General features: G+C 42.0%; 1 protein-coding gene and 1 long non-coding RNA gene across 2 annotated transcripts in view; one reads left to right on the forward strand and one right to left on the reverse strand.

Moving 5' to 3' along the window:
- The window catches only part of LOC113915070, a 153,213-nt gene that overhangs the window by 24,481 nt on the left and 107,607 nt on the right, over window positions 1-21,125 (forward strand). The gene's annotated exons all lie outside the window — the stretch shown is intronic.
- Window positions 802-19,580, reverse strand: LOC113915065 (glycine N-acyltransferase-like). Its single transcript, XM_027580772.2, has 6 exons — window positions 19,385-19,580; window positions 14,705-14,800; window positions 9,917-10,024; window positions 3,779-3,905; window positions 2,294-2,465; window positions 802-1,862 (listed from the first exon to the last, which is right to left on the reverse strand). The coding sequence occupies exons 2-6, from the start codon at window positions 14,780-14,782 to the stop codon at window positions 1,460-1,462; spliced, it is 888 nt and encodes a 295-aa protein (XP_027436573.2). The 5' UTR covers window positions 14,783-14,800; window positions 19,385-19,580; the 3' UTR covers window positions 802-1,459.

Below are 21,125 nucleotides of genomic sequence, written 5' to 3' on the forward strand. Positions count from 1 at the left end.
TCAAAGCCTGGTTCGTGGACCAGCAGCATCAGGATCACCTGGAAACTTGTTAGAAATTTAAATTCTGGGGCTCTACCCAAAATCTACTGAATCAGAAATCTAGGAGTTAGGCTACAGCCTGTGTTTTAACAGCCCTGACAGTTAAATCACAGTCTGTGATTCTGATGCAGGCTCAAGTTTGAGAATCCTTTCTCTAGACCAGTGTCTCTCAGTCACAGGTGACTTTGCCTGCAGTGCACACTCAATATCTGGAGACATTTTTAGTTGTCAAAACTAGGATGGAGGATGCTACTGGCATTAGTGGGTAGAGGCCAGGGGTCCTGCTAAGCATTCTACAAAAGCACAGGACAGTCAGAGAATTGTCCAGCCTAAAATGTCCAGTGTGCTAAGGTTGAGAAACACTGACTGGCCAAGAAATTAAACCTCAGTCCATTTCTGTGTGTGTGGGTGGGTGGGGCACTTCATCCCCAATTCCATAGCCTAATGCCAGGCTTAGGTGGACCAGAAGGAAACAGGTTCTTAATCCAGGTGATTTGCTGGGGCAAAGGAACCCTCCCAGCTCACCTGTCCCTACCAGGAAGAATAACCTGCCACACTCCCAACCGGATTCTCCCATGAACTTCATAGAATTCAGGCATCCTGAAATAACGTGCTGAGGACAAGTGGGGCAATACATATCCATACCCTCCCTATCATCTTCTGTCTCTTCTCAACTACTCCCTGGTTGCTCCCACTTCCCTCTCTCCATAAACTCACCCATGCTCTCCCCATCACGAACCACTTCATTTCACCTTATGCAGTAAAACACAAAATCTCTTTATTGTTTTGGGTTCAGGTGGGTTTAGGAAAGTGTGGGAGTGAGGACAGGCTAACATATCTCTTTTTCTTATTAACTCTCTCTGCTACATCATGTGTAACTATGTTTAACCTAACATCTCATATATATATTTGTATGTATTTAACGTACTTCTAAAGCAGCAATCAGAGGATAAGATAATCTCTACAAACCTAATGAGCAGAATACACTCGCTGATAACTAAGGAAACAGCCAAAGAAAGGAAGAGGAATAAATCATAATGCCCAGAAAATATTACCCCTCCCTGAAAAATTTGTCAAAGCTCTACTAATCCATGTCCTAGGAATTCTGGGAGAAGTGATTTGGGGCAACATATAGCTGATGAACGAGTGTCACAGAGATCCCAGAAGTGTGTGTGTGGGGGGCTCAGTTATGTAGGGGCCACATCGGGAATACCTGGGGCTGTTTCATACTGATAAATCTAAAGAGGCCCACCTGCAATTTGTGTGCAGGGACCAGGGTGGTTGTGTTGACCAATCATGATGCTTCCCCAGAGCCCAAATAGTGGCATTCCTTTAGTGATGGTTACATTTACAATTTCTTATTTCCCTCTGTCCACCCAGGCCCAGGCCCATCTGACATGGTCTTATGTTCAGGGCTGCTTTACAGAGGCACACAGTACCACTGGTTCCAGTCACAGGGCATGGGGACGTAATGCAGCCTGTAACACATCTTCTGCATAATTTTGTTATTCTTGTCTGTGTGAGAATACAGGGGGAAGCCGAGTTTGTCTAGAGCCTGGGTCTGGGAATAGATGATGTGAGAGATAAGGCCTTGGTCCCGGTACTCAGGCACGGTCCCCGCCATCCGCATCTCGCCTGTCTGGTCCATCAGGTCCCAGGACACAGGGGTCCCCTGGGGCCCCAGCAGGCAGAAGGTGGGGAAGGTCCGGATGCAGCGCTCGATGAATCTCTGGCTCCTCTCATTGCCACCGAAATGCCAGAATTTATTCACCAAGGGAGCGTGGGTAACATCCAGGGAGGAGAATTTAAACATCTCTTGGTTGCTATTGGGGGTCCAGGAGAAAAACAAAATCTATGAGAATGGAGGTTTGTGTTTGTTCTTACCTCTATTGTCTCGAGAGACAGAGTAGTCAGGGGAAATAGCAGATGCAAAGTCCCTGAGTATTGGTGAGCTTGCGGTGACAGAAGGACAGAAAAAGGCCACTGTTGTTGGAGCAAGCATGCAGGAAGAACAGGATAGATCAAAGAAGCGGGCAGAAGTTTGATATATTCCAGATGAGAGAGGAAATGGTGGAGTATTTTCAGCAGAGGAAGAACATGGTCTGCGTTACATTTTTTTTTTTTTTTTAATTACTCTGGCTGCCTTGAAGAATGTTGATTGCAGATGGGCCAGAGAGGAAGCAGGGAAAGAAAACGGGAGGCTACATCACAGTGGGGTTTGCGAGTAATGCAGAGTGACTTGTAGCAAACTCACATAGCCTTGGGTTTGCCACCGCTGGGTGACAACTTCTTTATGTCCAGCAGGGAAGGAACCAGTTTCTTTACTGCTTTAGCCATCATATAGAGAAAGCACTGTGTTTGCTTGACTTGGACAGATTGAGAGGCTGCAAGATTTTCTATCACCTCATTCAGGCTGGGCTGTGAACCTAGATGGCATTATAAGGAGAGACGGTGGTTTAAGAACATTCTGTGGAGAAGCGTTCCAGTGGAATAGAAAGTGTCTGGGATTTACAGAGAACTAGGCTCAGTGCTGCTGCAGGATTTGTGAAATTTCCCCCATTTTACATACGTGAAAATGGGCCCGGAAATTCATTAAGCCATTAGTGGCAAAGCAAGACTGGAACCAAGTTTTCTGGACTTCATAATCATGTAGTTTTGATAATGAAAGGAGAGAAGTGTTTTAGAAAAATAGTAGTCAGTGTCCATTGTGCACTTACTGTGTTCTCAGCGTAGTACATTGTTGCAGGAATGGCCTACATTTGCCCACATGTCCTTGTATCCATTTCCTGGAGTAGTCCTCTCCTGCACTGCATCTAACCTTGGCCATATGATTTGCTTTTGCCAGTGGGGAAAAATAAATTTGATGCGGGGGAAAAACTTAAAAATGCTTGAACACTGGGGCTAGCCCTCTCCTTGTGGTCTCGATTACCTTGAAACCAATATCATATGAATAGGCCTCAGCTAGCCTGCGGAAGTCACGGGCTCCTAACATGCCATCACCATAGCAGCCAACCCTGATGGCCAGAACCATCATTCCGACATGTGACTGAGGCTATGCTGCAGCAATCAGCCCATAGTCCACCCACCAATTGACTGCAACTGCATGAGCAAACTCAAGTGAGACCAGCCCACACTTGATTCACAGAATTATGTGGTTTGCTACACATCAAAAGTTAACAGACCCATCCAGGTATTGTAATAAGAGATTCATATTCAAGATTTCATTTAATCTTCAATGCCCCTGTGTTCTAGAAACTATCACTATCCTCATTTTTGTATATGAAAGTCATAGTCTCAGAGAGGTTAAGTCATGTGACTAGAATCACATAGCAAGTAACAGGCAGATGCCGTTCTAGGGAGTCTGACTCTGGGGGCATGTCCACAACCATGACAGTTGCCCTTCATGATCTGGGAGGAGCTTTATGGCACAAGTTGTCATTCTTATTCCAGGAATGGAAGGCCCTAGGGGAAGCTCTGCTTTGGTATCCAGTCATTCAAAGGGATCCTGGATATGTCTGCAAAATATGCCATAAATCCTTGGCTATCAAGAAATTATACTGTGGTTCCTTATAAAACCCATTCTTTGCAAGCTTTGAGGGTATTTTTTCCTCCCTTTACAAGTGAGTTAAAAATTTGGCAGTAGGCTGAGGGTCTGGAGCTCCGGGGGTAGGAGATATGACTCATAGGGAAAATTGTTCAGGACAGAGAAGTGAGTCTGCACACATCCCATTTCTCTTACTTTGGATCTGCAAATGCTGTTTCCAGTTGATGACTTCTGGTGAGCCAAGGAATTCCTGACAGTTCTTGAGGTCCTTGGAGTAGATTTGGTAAGTATTGGTGTAATGATCAAAATCATCTATCATCTCCTATTGTCATTGGGAAAAGGGGAATAAAATAAATTCTTCATGTTTCATGGTTGCAATACTTTTTTCTAAATTCCACTCTACTGTGAATTTTTAAAATTGAAGTGTAGTTGACACACAATGTTACATTAGTTTCAGGTGTACAACATAGGGATCCAACAAGTCTGTAGTCTATGCTGTGCTCACCACAAGTAGAGCTACCGTCTCTCACATACAAGGCTCTTCCACGCCCACTGACTGAGTTCCCTATGCTGTAGCTTGTATCCGCATGACTTATTCATGCCCTAACAGGAAGCCTGTCCCTCCCACTCCCCTTCACCCATTTTGCCCATCCCTCCACCCTCTTCCCTTTCGGGAATCATCAGTTTGTTCTCCGTATTTATGGATTTGTTCCTGATTTTTTTTTAAAGATTTTTATTTATTTTTGACAGAGAGTGTGTATAAGCAGGGAAAGCAGCAGGCAGAGGGAGAGGGAGAAGCAGGCTCCCCACTCAGCAGGGAGCCTGATGCGGGGCTCGATCGCAGGCCCCTGGGATCATGACCTGAGCCCAAGACAGGTGCTTAACTGAGTGAGCCACTCAGGCGCCCCTTGTTTCTGATTTTTGTTTTTTGCTTGTTTGTTTTTTAGATTCCACATATGAGGGAAATCATATGGCATTTGTCTTTCTCTGTCTGACTTATTTCACTTAGCATTATACCCTTTAGGTCCATCCATGCTGTCACAAATGGCAAGATATCATTCTTTTTATGGCTGAGTAATACTCCACAAACACTAAATTTTTTTATCCATTCTTCTATCGATGGACACTTGGGTTACTTCCCTATCTTGGCTATTATAAATAATGCTGCTATAGACATCAGGGTGCATCTGTCTTTTCATATTTGTGTTTTCCTTTTCTTTGGGTAAATATCCAGTAATGCAATTATTGGATTAATGGTATTTCTATTTTTAGTTTTTTGAGGAATGTCCTTACTGTTTTCCACAGTGGCTGTACCAGTTTAAATTCCACATATGAGTGAAACCATATGGTACTTGTCTTTCTCTAACTGACTTATTTTGCTGAGCATAATATCCTCCAGTTCCATCCATGTCATTGCAAGTGGCAAGATTTCATTCTTTTTGATGACTGAGTAATATTCCATTGTACATATACACCACATCTTCATTATCCATTCATCTGTCAGTGGACATCTGGGCTCTTCCCATATTTTGGCTACTGTAGACATTGCTGCTATAAACATTGGGGTGCAGGTGCCCCATCGAATCACTGTTTGTATCCTTCGGATAAATACCTAGGAGTGCAATTGCTGGGTGGCAAGGTAACACTATATTTAACTCTTTTTAAGAACTTCCATACTGTTTTCCAGAGTGGCTGCACCAGTTTGCATTCCCACCAACAGTGTAAGAGGGTTCCCCTTTCTCAGCATCCTCACCAACATATGTTGTTTCCTGCATTGTTAAGTTTAGCCATTCTGACTGGTGTGAGGTGGTATCTCATTGAGGTTTTGATTTGTATTTCCCTGATACTGAGTGAGGTGGAACATTTTTTCATGTGTCTGTTGGCCATTTGTATGTGTTCTGTGGAGAAATGTCTGTTCATGTCTTCTGCCCATTTCTTTCTTTCTTTTTTTTTTAAGATTTTATTTATTTGACAGAGAGAGAGAAAGAGGGCACAAGCAGGGGGAGGGGCAGAGGGAGAAGCAGGCTCCCTGCTGAGCAGGAATTCTGCCCATTTCTTGACTGGATTTTTTGTTTTTTAGGTGTTGAGTTTGTGCTTAGTTCTTTATAGATTTTGGATACTAGCCTGTTATCAGATATGTCATTTGTGAATATCTTCTCCCATTCTGTAGGTTGCAGTTTTATTGATTGTTTCCTTTGCTGTGCAAAAGCTTTTTATCCTGATGAAGTCCCAATGGTTCATTTTTGCTTTTGTTTCCCTTGCCTTTGGAGATGTGTCTAGCCAGAAGTTGATGTGGCAGAGGTCAGAGAGGTTGCTGCCTGTGTTCTCCTCTAGGATTTGGATGGATTCCTGTCTCACATTGAGGTTTTTCATCCATTTTAAGTTTATTTTTGTGTATGGTGTAAGAAATTGGTCCAGTTTCATTCTTCTCCATGTGACTGTCCAATTATCCCAGCTCAATTTATTGAAGAGACTGTCTTTTTTCCATCAGATATTCTTTCCTGCTTTGCTGAAGTTTACTTGACCATAGGGTTGAGGGTCCATTTCTGGGCTCTCTATTCTGTTCCATTGGTCTATGTGTCTGTTTTTGTGCCAGTACCATACTGTCTTGATGATGACAGCTTTCTAATATAGTTTGAAGTCCAGGATTGGGATGCCTCCAGTTTTCGTTTTCTTTTTCAACATTCCTCTGGCTATTCGGGATCTTTTCTGGTTCCATACAAATTTTGGATTGTTTGTTGCAGGGGTCTTTTTTTTTATACATTATGATACCCTATATCTTTTGATTGGAGCATTTAGTCCATTTACATTCAGAGTAATTATTGAAAGATATGAATTTAGTGCCATTGTAGTACGTGTAAAGTCACTGTTCCTGTAGAGTGTCTCTGTTCCTTTCTAGTCTTTATTACTCTTGGTCTCTCTTTCTGCTCAAAGGGTTCCCTTAAATATTCCTTGCGGGGCTCGTTTAGTGTTCATGAATTCCTTTAGTTTTTGTTTGTCTTGGAAACTCTTTATCTCTCCTTCTATTCTGAGTGACAGCCTTGCTGGATATAGTATTCTTGGCTGCATATTTTTCCCATTTAGCACATTGAATATATCATGCCAGGCCTTTCTGGACTGCCAGGTCTCTGTGGACAGGTCTTCTGCCAGCCTTATGTATCTACCCTTGTAGGTTAAGGACCTCTTGTCCCCAGCTGCTTTCAGAATTTTCTCTTTATCTTTGTAATATGCAAGTTTCACTATAATATGTCAACGTGTTGACTTATTTTTGTTGATTTTGAAAGGAGTTCTCTGTGCTTCTTGTACTTAGATGCCTGTTTCCTTTCCCAAGTTAGGAAAATTCTCAGCTGTAATTTGTTCAAATTAACCTTCTGCCCCCTTCCCCCTCTCTTCTTCTTCTGGGACCACTATAATACAGATACTGTTTTGTTCTGTGGAATTGCTGAGTTCCCTAAGTCTGTCTTCATGATCTAATGCTTTTCTTTCTCTCTCTTTTCAGCTTCCTTATTTTCCATCATTTCATCTTCTGTATTACTGATTCTTTCTTTTGCTTCATTCATACTCATTTTTATGGCCTGTACTTGGGGCTTCATCTCAGTAATAGCAGTTTTTAATTTTGGCCTGACTAGATTTTAGTTCTTTTATGTCTATAGTAAGGGATTCTCCAGTGTCTTCTATGCTTTTTTCAAGCCCAGGTAGTGTCTTTATAATCGTTGTTTTAAATTCTAGCTTGGACATCTTACTTATATCCATATTGATTAAATCCCTGGCTGTGAGTACTATCTCCTGTTCTTTATTTTGGGGTGAATTTTTCTGTCTTATCATTTTGTCCAGAAAAGAAAAGAAGAAAGAAACAACAACAACAACAACAATGAAAAGACCCCCTTGGTCCTGGGTGTGTTTTGGTATGCTTGTTAAAAAACTAGATCCCAAAATAAGAAAGAAAGAAAATATATATGTATATAATATATATACATATATGTGTATATATATAAAACACAGTACAATGATATATACATATATATAATATGTATATATATAAAATACAATACAATGAAAGGAAACAAAAAATGAAACAATAAAGATGTAAAGTATGTATAAAAATAAAAAAAGAATAAAAAATAATTGAAAAAATAATACTAAATGACTAAAGGATAAAAATACAAAGAATGCTGTATACTGTTTTCCCCAATAGCTGAAGCTTTGCAGGCCTCTATGATCAGTTAACTTGATGTGAGCGAGTTGTTTGTGCTGGTGGGAGGCACCACTTGAGCTGCTTCTTAGGAGGACTTGTCCTAGTGGAAATGCACCTCCAGCGTGCAGAGGCAGAGCTCAGTGTAAGCAGCTCCAGACTCCACTAGGTGGTGCTGTTTTGCTCCGGGAAGGCTTTCAGCACTGAAGCGGGGGGATGAAAATGGGGGAGCCAGGCTCTCTAGCCCTGGAGCTGAAAAGTCTTGGCGCCCACTCAGCCGTGAGCCCTCAGAGAAAAGCAATCAATCACTGTTGTCTCCTTGGCTTTTGTCAGGATTCTGTGTTCACCCTACACGTATCCAAGCATTTTTATCTCAGGCACATGGCTGAGTTTCAAAACTCCGCAAATTTTAGGGACTCCTGTGGTGGAGACCTGCGCTGTTCCTCCCAGGGAGGGTCTCAATATGCTTCTGCTTTTTGCTGGACCTGTTTGCAAGAAAGCTTCACACAACCACGCAGCCATTTGCAGTTTATAGCAACACAGAGCAGAAAGCCAGCACCTACACTCACTGTTCTCAGCTGTTTTCCCCGTTCCTACACCTGGAAACTCTGCCGCACTTAGGCACCAGCCTCTCTTCTTGCAACCCAGGGGATCCTGAGACCATGCTGTCACACCTGGGATTCTGCCCCAATTCGCCACCTGAGCCGCTTCACCAACTGAGCACCGTTAAGCCAAGCACATCCCCCACTGTAGCCGACTACTAAAAGTTCCAATGCTGCACTCCACTGCTTATAATACTTTGCAATAGTCTCCTTAAGCAGGCTCTCTCCCTGCCTCTGTATCCTCACCTGTATCACCCCAGATTCAAGTCTCTGTACCTCTTACCTTCCAAACAGTGGTTGCTTTTCTACTTGTAGACTTGTATTTGTTTTTTCAGATCTTGGATTGTTTTCTTGGGTGTTTAGAATGATTTGATAAGTATCTAGTTGTATTCGAGGGATGAGAGAAACTTAGGGTCCCCCTACTCTTCCATCATCTTAACTCCTTCTGATAACCGATGGGATTACTGGGCAAAGGGAGGCATAGGAAAATATCACCACAGCTCAGTGCAGAATTAGAAAGCTTCTTAAAAAATAATTGGAAAATGTGCCCAAAAATACACTGACAAGTAAGCAAGGATACCCACTAATACATTTTGTTCCTTAAGATCACGTTTAACATAAAAGATTAAATAATTTTATCTCAGTTCAGTTTTTATTACTAATACAAATTTCTTTATATATTATTTAATTTAGTGGTTTTCAAATAATTTTATTTCTATGAAAGATATAATATTTGTATTTTTATAAATTTATGATTTTACTGGGTGTTTAAAGATAAGCTTAGGAATTTTTGTCTGGAATGTATTAACTGTTTAGTTTCTCTAGTTTTTAAGTGTTTCCCCAAAATGTGGGCATCTGGGTGGTACAGTTGGTTAAGTGTCCAACTCTTGGTTTTGGCTCAGGTCATGATCTCAGGGTTGTAAAATCTAGCCCTGCATCAGGTTTCACGCTTAGTGCGGAGTCGGCTCGAGATTCTCTCCCTCTCCCTCTGCTCCTCCCCTGACTTATGCTCTCTCTCTATCTCTAAAATAGAAATAAATCTTTAAATGTTTCCCCAAAATGCATATGAAATTATAGTTTTATAAATTTACTTTTAATAATCGTTCTACTTCATCGTTCTGTCTCACACCTTCCTATCTTGACCCTTGGCGTTTTCTCTGGTTAGAATGGCCTCTTTTTCTTGTCAGCCTAACACTATCTACAAAATATGCACAAAATCCAGTGCAGATGAAACCTCCCAACAGGAAGTATCTCTGACCTTATCCTGTAACCTCCATCTCCAACCTCCATAGTTGAATCAGCTTTCACCTGGGCTACTTCTGTGTTGTACATCTTCTGTTCTTGCACACTTCACACCGTGTTGTTTTATTTGCTTATTGATTTTTTCTTCTAGGCTACGAGCTCCTTGAAGACAGAGACTTGCCCACCATCACACAATTCATGTCTGTATCCCCTGGGGCTGCCACACTACCAGCTCCATGGTAGGCACACAGCAAAAATGAACACAGAGGCATATTCATTTCACATCTGGCACCTTACCTCCTCCTGAGGGCGGATAACCACTGTTGTAAAATCAGGCCACTTGTCCACCAGGGCCTTCAGCTTGAATGGATTTCCCTGGTTTATGTGGAAGACAGTCCCATAAACCTACAGCATCCCAAGTAAGGGAGAGAGAGTTGGCTTGTTAGGAAGGGATGGTAAAGTGCCTTCTTTGATCCAGACAAGGATTATTTCTATGAAATCATGGAATTTTATGTTGGAATAAGGCCAAATAGGCATCTAGGTCAAACAATCTCCATGTACTACATTTTTTTTTTTTACCCTCTAATGAGGAGAGCTTTTTCTCCCCATCCAATATAAATCACTCCCGCATACAGTAAAATGTTTGGACAGATAAAATTTGATGATTTTAAGAATACCACTCTTCATTTTAGGATTTAAATATATCTCTTCCAAGACTTTCTTCTATTCATACACATAGAAATACACAATTTTGCAAACATAAAATGATCTGCTATATTGTGTTTTTCCCCACTGAATGCATTGTGGGCATATTTCTTTGTTCATAAACAGCAAATTTTTCAATTATTTTATGATGGCTGCATAGGATTCTATCATATGGCTGTATCACAATTCAATTTATTTGCATATTGGTGGTAATTTTAGCAATATCCAACTTTTCACTTTGACAAATAATTCTTCATAGAACATGCTTGCACAGAAATCTTTGTGCAGACACCTATTTTCTTAGAATATCCAGAAGAGTAGTTGCTGGCTCAAAGATTATGCACATGTTTAAAACTCCTTAACATAAATGACCACATTATTCTCTGGAAAGATTAAATGAACCTCCACCAACAAGCAGAGGCTACAGCAAAGTGCTCAAGAGAATAGGCTGTGAGGTCCCATGGATTGGGGTCCAGTCTTGGATCCCCACCCTCATCCTGTTATACGAGCTGTTGAGAGAGTAGGAGGAGGGGGAGAGAATGAATGAGACCTAGCCTGTGGACACTGTGTTTTTGTGGTTTGGGGATTGGGGAATACAGCCATGGATACCAGCATGGGCCTCATGGCAACTGTAAACATGAAGCCTCTGCAGATACCAGCATGGAAATATGCAAGTGCCCGAGGTCAAAAAGATGGTGTATACTTTAATAATTTCCACCATGGATAGATGATGACCAAGGACTATACCAGCATAATTCCCCCCTGCTCTCCACCCCACATAAATTATTGATGTTAGACCAGGGAGAAAGAGAAGGGAAAAAAACTCAGTTGAGGAGTGCCTGGGTGGCTCAGTCGGTTAAGCATCTGACTCTTGGTTTTGGCTCAGGTCATGATCTTAGGGTCATGGGATCAAGCCCTGCATCAGGGTCTGCACTCAGTGGGGAGTCTGCTTCTCTCTCTCTCTCTCTCTCTCCCTCTCCCTCTGTTCCTACCCTTGCTTGAGCATGCTCTCTCTCTCTCTAAAATAAATAAATAAATCTTTTTAAAAAATCTCAGTTGACTGAGTTTATCTAAATTTATTTTGCTTTCAACCATAAGTGGAGTCTTGATATAGAAATTCAGTATAGTTTGGCAAAATATAGATGTTATCTTTTTACACATTTGCAGTTGGGGCCTGTAAAGTTAATTTGCACTACAAAATTATCCATTATGGGACCTGAAAACATGTAGAACTCTTACTCTTTGTTATTCCCATGGCCTAATTAAATAAAAATTTTTTTTCTTTTTTCCTGCTAAATTCAGAACATACCAGGCAGCTACTCTAAGTTGACTCAACTGGAGTTGACACAAGCACTACAACATATTTATTTATTTATTTATTTATTTATTTATTTATTAGATTTTATTTATTTATTTGAGAGAAAGAGCACATGAGAGGGGGGAGGGTCAGAGGGAGAAGCAGACTCGTTGCCGAGCAGGGAGCCCGATGCGGGACTCGATCCCGGGACTCCAGGATCATGACCTGAGCCGAAGGCAGTGGCCTAACCAACTGAGCCACCCAGGCGCCCAAAGAATTTTTTTTTTTTAAGGATTTTATTTATTTGAAAGAGAGAGAGAATGAGAGATAGAGAGCACGAGAGGGAAGAGGGTCAGAGGGAGAAGCAGACTCCCTGCCGAGCAGGGAGCCCGATGTGGGACTCGATCCCGGGACTCCAGGATCATGATCTGAGCCGAAGGCAGTCGCTTAACCAACTGAGCCACCCAGGTGCCCCGCACTACAACATATTTAATATCTAACACTTAGAGGAATGGCTGGACTTTTTCTCAACTGAGACTCAAGTAAGTTTTGAGTTTTAGGTTATACATCCATTAAAAGTACCTGGCATACAACTATTCTAGATTTCAGTTGGGGGGAAATGTATATCTTTAATATGCAACCAAAGGAGAATGCTAATCCTTCATGAAAATTGAGGCACTAAGAGGGCCACCTTATCCTACCACAGAGATATTCCAAGAAAGGACACTTGGGATGTACCAAGAGTTTTCTCAAAATATTTGGGGTCCAATTAACAGAAGAGGTAAAGAGAAATTTAAATGACAAAATTCTACACTAAAGCACAAAGAAAAACTTGTGACCTGAAGAATTTATAAAATAGCTACTCACCATAAAAATATCTTAGGCAACTGTTGGTAGAGTGTCTGACTAATGCAACCTCCTCCCCCAAAATTGACTGTCTCTCTGCAAGGTTGCCTAGATCTTAAGGATTACCAAGGGAAAGGAGTTAAATATTAGGTAAAGAGATTAATGTTAGTGAGAAACTATGAAAGTGGGTGACTTTAGTTTTGGATCACAGTTAGTCCTTGAACAACATGGGGGTTAGGGACACCGATTCCCCGCATGGTGGAAATCTGTGTATAACTTTTAATTTCCCCCAAACTTAACTATGAGTAACCTACAATTGACCACAAGCCCTACCAATGATATGAACAGTCGATTAAGATGCACTTTGTATGTTATATATTGTATTGTTACAGTAAAGTAAGTTAGAAGAAAATGTTATTAATAAAATTACAAGGAAGAGAAAATACATTTACAGTAGTGTACTGTATTTATTGAAAAAAATCCACATATAAGTGAACTCATATAGTTCAAACCCATGTTCTTCAAGGGTCAGCTGTGGCTCAAAGTCATTTTTTTCATAGTAATTAAAGAATAGTGAAACTTGTTTCTAATAATTAAAAATTAAGCCATGTGATCTTCAAATAAAGTAATGCTAATATTTTTCTCCTTTATACTGAAAGAAGGGAGTAACAGACCCGTGAGGAAGTGAGGGAGTGAGGGAGGCAAATGCATTTATCTTATCTAAAATGTATGCATCTTATAGGGATGTCTTATAACAGTAAAAATCTAATTTCTATGTCTACAGAAATTTCTTTTTCAGGGAAAAACAATTGTCCTCTAAACACACATACACAATACACAAAAACACACAGTTGTATTTTGGTTCCACTGGAGTGCACCCTATCCCTTTGGTGCTACTGAAAAACACAAGCTGGGGCACCTGGGTGGCTCAGTCATTAAGTGTCTGCTTTCAGCTCAGGTCATGATCCCAGGGTCCTGGGATCGAGCCCCAAGTTGGGCTCCCTGCTCAGTGGGAAGCCTGCTTCTCCCTCTCCCACTCCCCCTGCTTGTGTTCCTGCTCTTGCTATCTCTCTTCAAATAAATAAATAAAATCTTTAAATGAAGGGGAGGAAATCAGAGGGAGAGACGAACCATGAGAGACTATGGACTCTGAGAAACAAACTGAGGGTTTTAGAGGGGAGGGGGGTGGGGGGATGGGTTAGCCTGGTGATGGGTATTGAGGGCACGTACTGCATGGAGCACTGGGTGTTATACGAAAACAATGAATCGTGGAACACTACATCAAAAACTAATGATGTATTGTATGGTGACTAACATAACAAAATAAAATTAAAAAAGAAAAAAAAGATTAGTAGAAAAAAAATCTTAAAAAAAAAAAGAGTCCAGAGCACCAACCGAGCATGTCATTAGAGTTGCTCTTGCACAGTTCTGGATGTAGGTATTTATGTGTACATCTTACTTAATCCTGAGATTTCTGATCAGTTGTACTAGGTTAAGGAAGATACCGGGAGTCAGTCACAAAATAGCCTGATGTGCAGTCATTCAGTGAAGCTAAGAATTTTAATTCAAAATAGGAACTGACTTCTTATGAATTTTAGAGAGGACATGATGGTTAACCTCTCACCTAGGAAGTGTTCTTCTCAGGAGAATAATTTAAACATTAATATGTAGTCTCAGTGAACTTTGGAAGAGAACTCTGGACAAAATTCCAATGTTATTACAGAATGGTTTTTTTGGAAAGGAGTAAGGGAGCACTTTATTTTTTTCACATCTGTTTATCTGAGAGAGAGAGTGAGAGAGAACATGAGCAGGGGGAGGGGCAGAGAGAGAAGCAGATTCCCCACTGAGCAGGGAGCCTGACGTGGGCCCCGATCCCAGGACCCTGGGATCATGACCCGAGCCGAAGGCAGATGCTTAACCGATTGAGCCACCCAGGAGCCCTGGGGAACACTTTTGTAACTACAGAGCACAAAGCAAAAGGCAGTTAGGTTCCAAGCATACCTATGTTCATAACATAGCACTGAACTTACTATTTATGTGGTATTAGGTAAATCACCTGAGCTCCATCTTCTCATCATTGACACAGACATGATAGCAAATATCTTGTTGAGAGGTAATGCAAACTCAGTGAGAGAAAACACCACTACCACCTGTCACAGACCAGATGCTCTTTTCTTGTTTCACAGGAAGTGTCTATTCTTTACCTCCCCCCGCCCCACAGAATTTTCCACTATCACCTTTAAAGATTCAGGAAGGCTCTTTCTCAGGGCTTTCTCCAGTGTCTGCAGCATCTGGGCACCTTGCAATGGGAACATTGTGGAAGATACTTTAACCTAGAGGGAGAACCAAGAAACAGCAGGAATGAGAAGAAGCTGGAGGCAATTCAGAAAGATGAGTAGTAAGTTCTCTTCCAATGGCCAGGTCCCCCCTTAGTGTCTCTTCATCCGTGGGACCTTCACTAAAATCTTCACCAACTCCAAGGAAGGATCAGACTGGTAGAAAGCACAGGACGTGCTTTCTACATTTTTTAGTTCGCTTGCTTACACTTCAGTGTATTCCAGCTATTAGTTTCACTTTAGATTAACAAGCACATTTTTAAGTATAAATAATATCTTTTGAAATTCATTTGCCGTTAGTGATTCTCCTGACTCCACCAGGAAAAAGCTGTGTAACACTGGGGAAGTTACTTACTCTTTCTGAGCCTTGGTTTCCTCTGTTAACCTAAAAAATAAAACTCATTTATTTTACCATCAAAAATGGCTTACTTGCGAATAGCAAGGAATTGCAATCCAGGATAAGGAAGCTATAGAAAATTGTAGGCAGGTCTGGAGAACAAAGGAGAGAAACACTCTTTTATAGAAGGAACAAAGAAGTTGGGAAGGCTGTTCTAAACAAAAAGCCCATTGGAGGAAAGGAAGGGTTTCAAGTCTGGAGGCTTTTTATTGGCTGAGTTGTGACCCTTGCTCATTGGCTGGGCTGTTGCTAAGGGGAGGAGGAAACCTTTCTTCCTGCTGCATGTCCAGGTAGGAGCTAGAGTAAGATGGACTTAGAAGGTGCTTACTTTTTTTTTTAATTTAATTTAATTATGTTATGTTAGTCACCATACAATACATCATTAGTTTTTGATGTAGTGATCCAGGATCCATTGTTTTCATATAACACCCAGTGCTCCACGCCGGACATGCCCTCCTTAATACCCATCACGGGGCTAACCCATCCCCCCACCACCCTCCCCTCTAAAACCCTGTTTGTTTCTTGGAGTCCCTATTCTCTCATGGTTCAACTCTTCCTCCGATTCCCCGCCCCCTTCATTTTTCCCTTCCTTCTCCTAATGTCCTCCCTGCTATTCCTTATGTTCCACAAATAAGTGAAACCATATGATAATTGACTTTCTCTGCTTGACTTATTTCACTTAGCATAATCGCCTCCAGTCCCATCCATGCTGATGTAAAAGTTGGGTATTCATCCTTTCTGATGGCTGAGTAATATTCCATTGTCTATATGGACCACATCTTCTTTATCCATTCATCTGTTGAAGGGCATCTCGGCTCTTTCCACAGTTTGGCTATTGTGGACATTGCTGCTATGAACATTGGGGTGCATATGGCCCTTCTTTTCACTACGTCTGTGTCTTTGTGGTAAGTACCCAGGAGTGCACTTGCTGGATCATAGGGTAGCTCTATTTTTAATTTTTTGAGCAACCTCCACACTGTTTTCCAAAGTGGTTGTACCACCTTGCATTTCTACCAACAGTGTAAGAGGGTTCCCCTTTCTCCACAGCCTCTCCAACATTTGTTGTTTCTTGCCCTGTCTATTTTTGCCATTCTAACTGATGTAAGGTGGTATCTCAATGTGGTTTTGATTTGAATTTCCCTGACGGCTAACGATGGTGAACATTTTTTCATGTGTCTGTTAGCCACTTGTATGTCTTCTTTGGAGAAGTGTCTGTTCATGTCTTCTACCCATTTTTTGATTTGATTATTTGTTTTTTGGGTGTTGAGTTTGAGAAGTTCTTTACAGATTTTGGATATCAGCTCTTTGTCTGTAGTGTCATTTGCAAATATCTTCTCCCATTCTGTGGTTTGCCTCTTTGTTTTGTTGACTGTTTCCTTTGCTGTGCAGAAGGTTTTTATCTTGATGAAGTCCCAAAAGCTCATTTTCGCTTTTGTTTCACTAGCTTTTGGAGATGTATCTTGAAAGAAGTTGCTGTAGCCGATGTCAAAGAGGTTACTGCCTATGTTCTCCTCTAGGATTTTGATGGATTCCTGTCTCAGATTAAGGTCTTTCATCCATTTTGAGTTTATCTTTGTGTATGGTGTTAGAGAATGGTCGAGTTTCATTTTGCATGTGGCTGTACAATTTTCCCAGCACTGTTTATTGAAGAGACTGTCTTTTTTCCATTGCATATCTTTTCCTGCTTTGTTGAAGATTATTTGACCATAGAGTTGAAGGTCCATATCTGGGCTCTCTATTCTGTTCCATTGGTCTATATGTGTGTTGCCCTGTCCCCCTGTTGCAGGGGATGGGCTCAGTGGGAACTGGTTTTTTGGGGCTTTTGTTCTCTGGCGGCTTTCCCTGGCAGGTTTTTGTGTCTCTTCCAAGACTCAGAGCAGAAGAGACTGTTTCCAACCCTCTGCCTCAAAGCAGAGAGATTGCAGTCTGTTATTCAGTGAGCTCTCCAGGCCACAGTCTCTCTGTTTCTGTCTATGCTGCTATAAACTGCAGTCCTGGGTTGTGCGCCCCTCCACAGTGTTCTCAGTCCTGCCTCCAGGTTGGGGCACATCTCTGCCCTTTGTGCTTCTAAAACTGCCAGCCGCCCCCAGTTCACACGCATGGCCACACTGCTCCGGTTTCCGTCTAAAGTCCTTTCCCTGCCACTACCGGTCTGCAAGTCTGTGCCCTATCCCCAGAGCAGGAGGCTGTCACTCACCAGTGGTGTAGGATCCCCGCCGCCAGGCTCCCTCCCGCTGCCGTTTATCCTCTGATATCTGCCCGCTGAATCAGGGCTCCCCGCTTTGTACCTCGAAACCAACTGCTGGCGATCTTCTGTTTGTAGAGATCCAGATCTAGCTTCTTACATCTCAGGCTGATTTCGTGGGTCCTCAGAGTCTGGTAGATATCCAGCTCAATTTCCTGGGACCAGTTGGAATAGGGTCCCCTACTCCTCCGCCATCTTTTCCCTGCCGCATGTGATGCTGTTTGACAGCATTTTACCCATAGTAGAACTTTTTTTTCAAAATTGGAGTCAATCCTCACAAACCCCACCTCGTTTCTATCAGTGAAGCTTATGTAACATTCTAAAAATCGGGCAAGGAGCCTGATGCGGGACTCCATCCCAGGCCCCAGGAATCATGACTGAGATGAAGGCAAACGCTTAACTGACTGAGCCATCCAGGCATCCCAAAGATTTTATTTATTTATTTGTCAGAGAGAGAGAGCGTGAGGATGTTAGAGCACAAGCAGGGGGAGCAGCAGGCAGAGGGAGAAGCAAGCTCCCCGCTGAGCAAGGAGCCTGCTATGGGGCTTGGTCCCAGGATCCTGGGATCGTGACCTGATCTGAAGGCAGATGCTTAACTGACTGAGCCACCCAGACCTCCCAATTTACCATAATTCTTAAGGGCCCTAGGATTTTCAGAATGTAAATGAACACTGGCTTTAACTTAAAGTCACCAGCTACATTAATCCCTAACAGGAGAGTCAGCCTGTCCTTTGAAGCTTTGAAGCCAGACATTGACTTCTCTCTAGCCATGAAATACCTAGACGGCAACTTTCAATAGAAGGCTGTTTCATCTACATTGAAAATCTATTGTTTAGTGAGGCCACCGTCATTAACATCACAGCTAGATCTTGTGGATAACTTGCTGCAGATTCTCTCTCAGCACTTGCTGCTTCACCCTGCACTTTGATGTTATGGAGACATCTTCTTTCCTCAAACCTCATTAACCAACCTCTGCTAGCTTCAGACTTTTCTTCTGAAGCTTCTTCACCTCTATCAGCCTTCATAGAATTGAAGAGAGGCCTTGCTCTGGATTAGACTTTGGTTTAAGGGGATGTTGTGGCTGGTTTAATCTTCTATCCGGACAACTAAAATTTTCTATATCAGCAATGAGGTTGTTTTGCTTTCTTATTATTCTTATTATTGTTGTGTCTCAGGGAATAGAGAGGCCCAAGGAGAAGGAGAGAGACATCAGAAGGGCAGTCAGAACACACAGCATTTAGTGATGAAGTTCATCATCTTATATGTGCACAGTTCATGGCGTCCCCAAAAAATTACAAATGTAACACCGAATATCACTGATCACAGAGCACTGTAACAAATATAATAATGAAAAAGTTTGAAATACTGTAAGAATTACCAAAATGTGACACAGAGACACAAAGGAAACAAATGCTGTTGGAAAATGGTGCCCATAGACTTGCTTGATGTGGGTCACCTCAAACCTTCAATTTGAAAAAACACACTATCTGCAAAGCACAACATAGTGAAGCTCAATCAGACAAGACACGCTTGTATTCATCTACTTCTTGCTTTTCTGACTTTAAGTATCGCAACCTTCTTAACAGTCACATGCAGGGAAAAAAAACTACCTCCCTTGTAATATAACCAGAAGGATTAAATATGATATTATGTGCAGTCCCCACACATTAAGGGCTCCATTCACCCCCTGCTTCCAGAAAGTGTCCAATCTCTCCTCATTCATTTATTCGTTCAGATCAGAGACCTGCAAGAATTTTTCATATTATATAACAAGTTACCCTTCACAAACTAAGTGCCAGATACATGTTTCTTAAATTATTCCTTTTCCTTAAGTATATTTGCCCTCATAGTCTGATCACATTTTGATTTGTCTCACTTAAGTGGAGATGAGGTCATAAAGCAATGGTTATCTTTTTTTTTTTTAAATATGAGTCCCCACCTGGAAAGTTGTCTCCACACCAATCCTTGCAGGTGTCCCCAGGAACAAATGAAGAAGAGCAGACTCCTAGAGGATGAAATTTCCCTCTGATGCTGTCAGTTCGGCAGGGTTTTGCAGACTGCGTTTAGGTTTGTCTCCTTCAGAAATTACTGAGCAGACCTTGCATGTAAGCAAAAAAGTCTGAGTGTCAGCTCTTGTGAGATGCAGCCCTTCTTCTCTGTAACTCTTGTTGAGGGAGCTAGCTCTGATAGGGTGAGAGGCTGGCCATGTGCCACCTGAACTTATTTTTCCAAAACACCAGATTGCTCTTTGCTCCAACCAGCCCTGCCAAAATTCTGCAATCCTAAAGCTGTGTGATACCAAAAGACCGGGTCCCAGGAGGGGCATGTTGCATTCCCATTCTCAAGTACCTGCAATGAGGGCAAGGTGATAGGAAAGATAGGGAGGTGGTCTGATTTGCAGAATCTGGTGTCTTTTCTTACATGTACGCAGAAAAGAAAATATTTGCATGGAGTGACTAGAGTTGTTAGGATCCTCTTTTTTAAGGATAAGCTGTGCCCTCTCCCTTGCCCATTTTGAAGCTGTGGTTAAACACACCAGTGACTCAGTGTGGGCATTTCTTAGTCTCACTATTATGGAGGAGGACACTGGGGCTCAGTGTGGCTGAATTAGATAGAATTTAAACCCAGAGCCTTTTCACTCTGAAGTGCCCACTACCCCAACATTATCACAGTCTTAGCACTTGCTCTCCCATTCTCAGGAAAGAAAGGATGGTTCAGAGGAAAGATATTTTGAGTCTCCTCTCCTCTGTGTAAAACAACCAAGAAGGGAAGTTTGACACTCTCTGGGTCCTTGTCCTCATCACCTTCATCCTTATTCACTGGGTTAGTGGTTGGTTTCATTATAATGGGAAGAAGAGTCCTTCCCATCAGAAGAGCAGGGACAGAAGTGACGAGTGTCGAGAGAGAAAGTTGAAAAAGCTTGTGTGCTCCTTCAGTCCATGGACCAGCAGAGCACACGTCTGCACATATTTCTCTCTGTCCTTTCTAGGAGTCTTGATTCCCAGAATACTAATTCTCAGTTTTATCTCCTATGGTTGAAGTCATTATAATCATTCCTTACTCTTTCTCCAAGGCCAAAGGCCACTGAAACTGCTCTGTCCCTATCAGCAGAGTGGGCGCCTTGGTCCCTGTAAGAGTCCACATCTCACAAAGGCTGACTATAACAAAAGAGTAATGTCCCCTGTGCCCCATCCCCCGACACCAGAACCCTGAGCCTCTGTCTCTTTCAGCCTTAACACTCAGTCAGTCAAGATTTGGGTCTCTACGACCTGTATCTTAAACTAGTCTTTTAACCTCTCTGGGTGGTTTCCTCAGCTGACAAAAATGTTGTATCAGGTAACCAAGAATTTTTCATGTTCTTCCTTGACTCTGTGGTTATTATCCTTGCTCTGTTATATGAAATAAGAGTTATAAATCTTCTCACACACTTTGGGGTCAAATACAAGGTGAAAGGTTCAGGAGCAGTGACATTAGTTCTATCTATGTGTTTTCCTCTGGGTGCTGGGTGCAGGGCCAGGTAATGATGATAGAAGCCACATCATAGTGGCTCAGAGGGAAGATGATGGGGCCAAACCAACAAGGTTGAGATCCTGACTGCACCACTTTCCTGCTAGATGACCTGGGACAAATTATTTCCTCTTTCCATGGTTCTGTTCTTGTATCTAGAGAGAGGAGTAAAG

This window comes from Zalophus californianus, chromosome 11 (genome assembly GCF_009762305.2).
Source record: "Zalophus californianus isolate mZalCal1 chromosome 11, mZalCal1.pri.v2, whole genome shotgun sequence".
NCBI lineage: Eukaryota > Metazoa > Chordata > Mammalia > Carnivora > Otariidae > Zalophus > Zalophus californianus.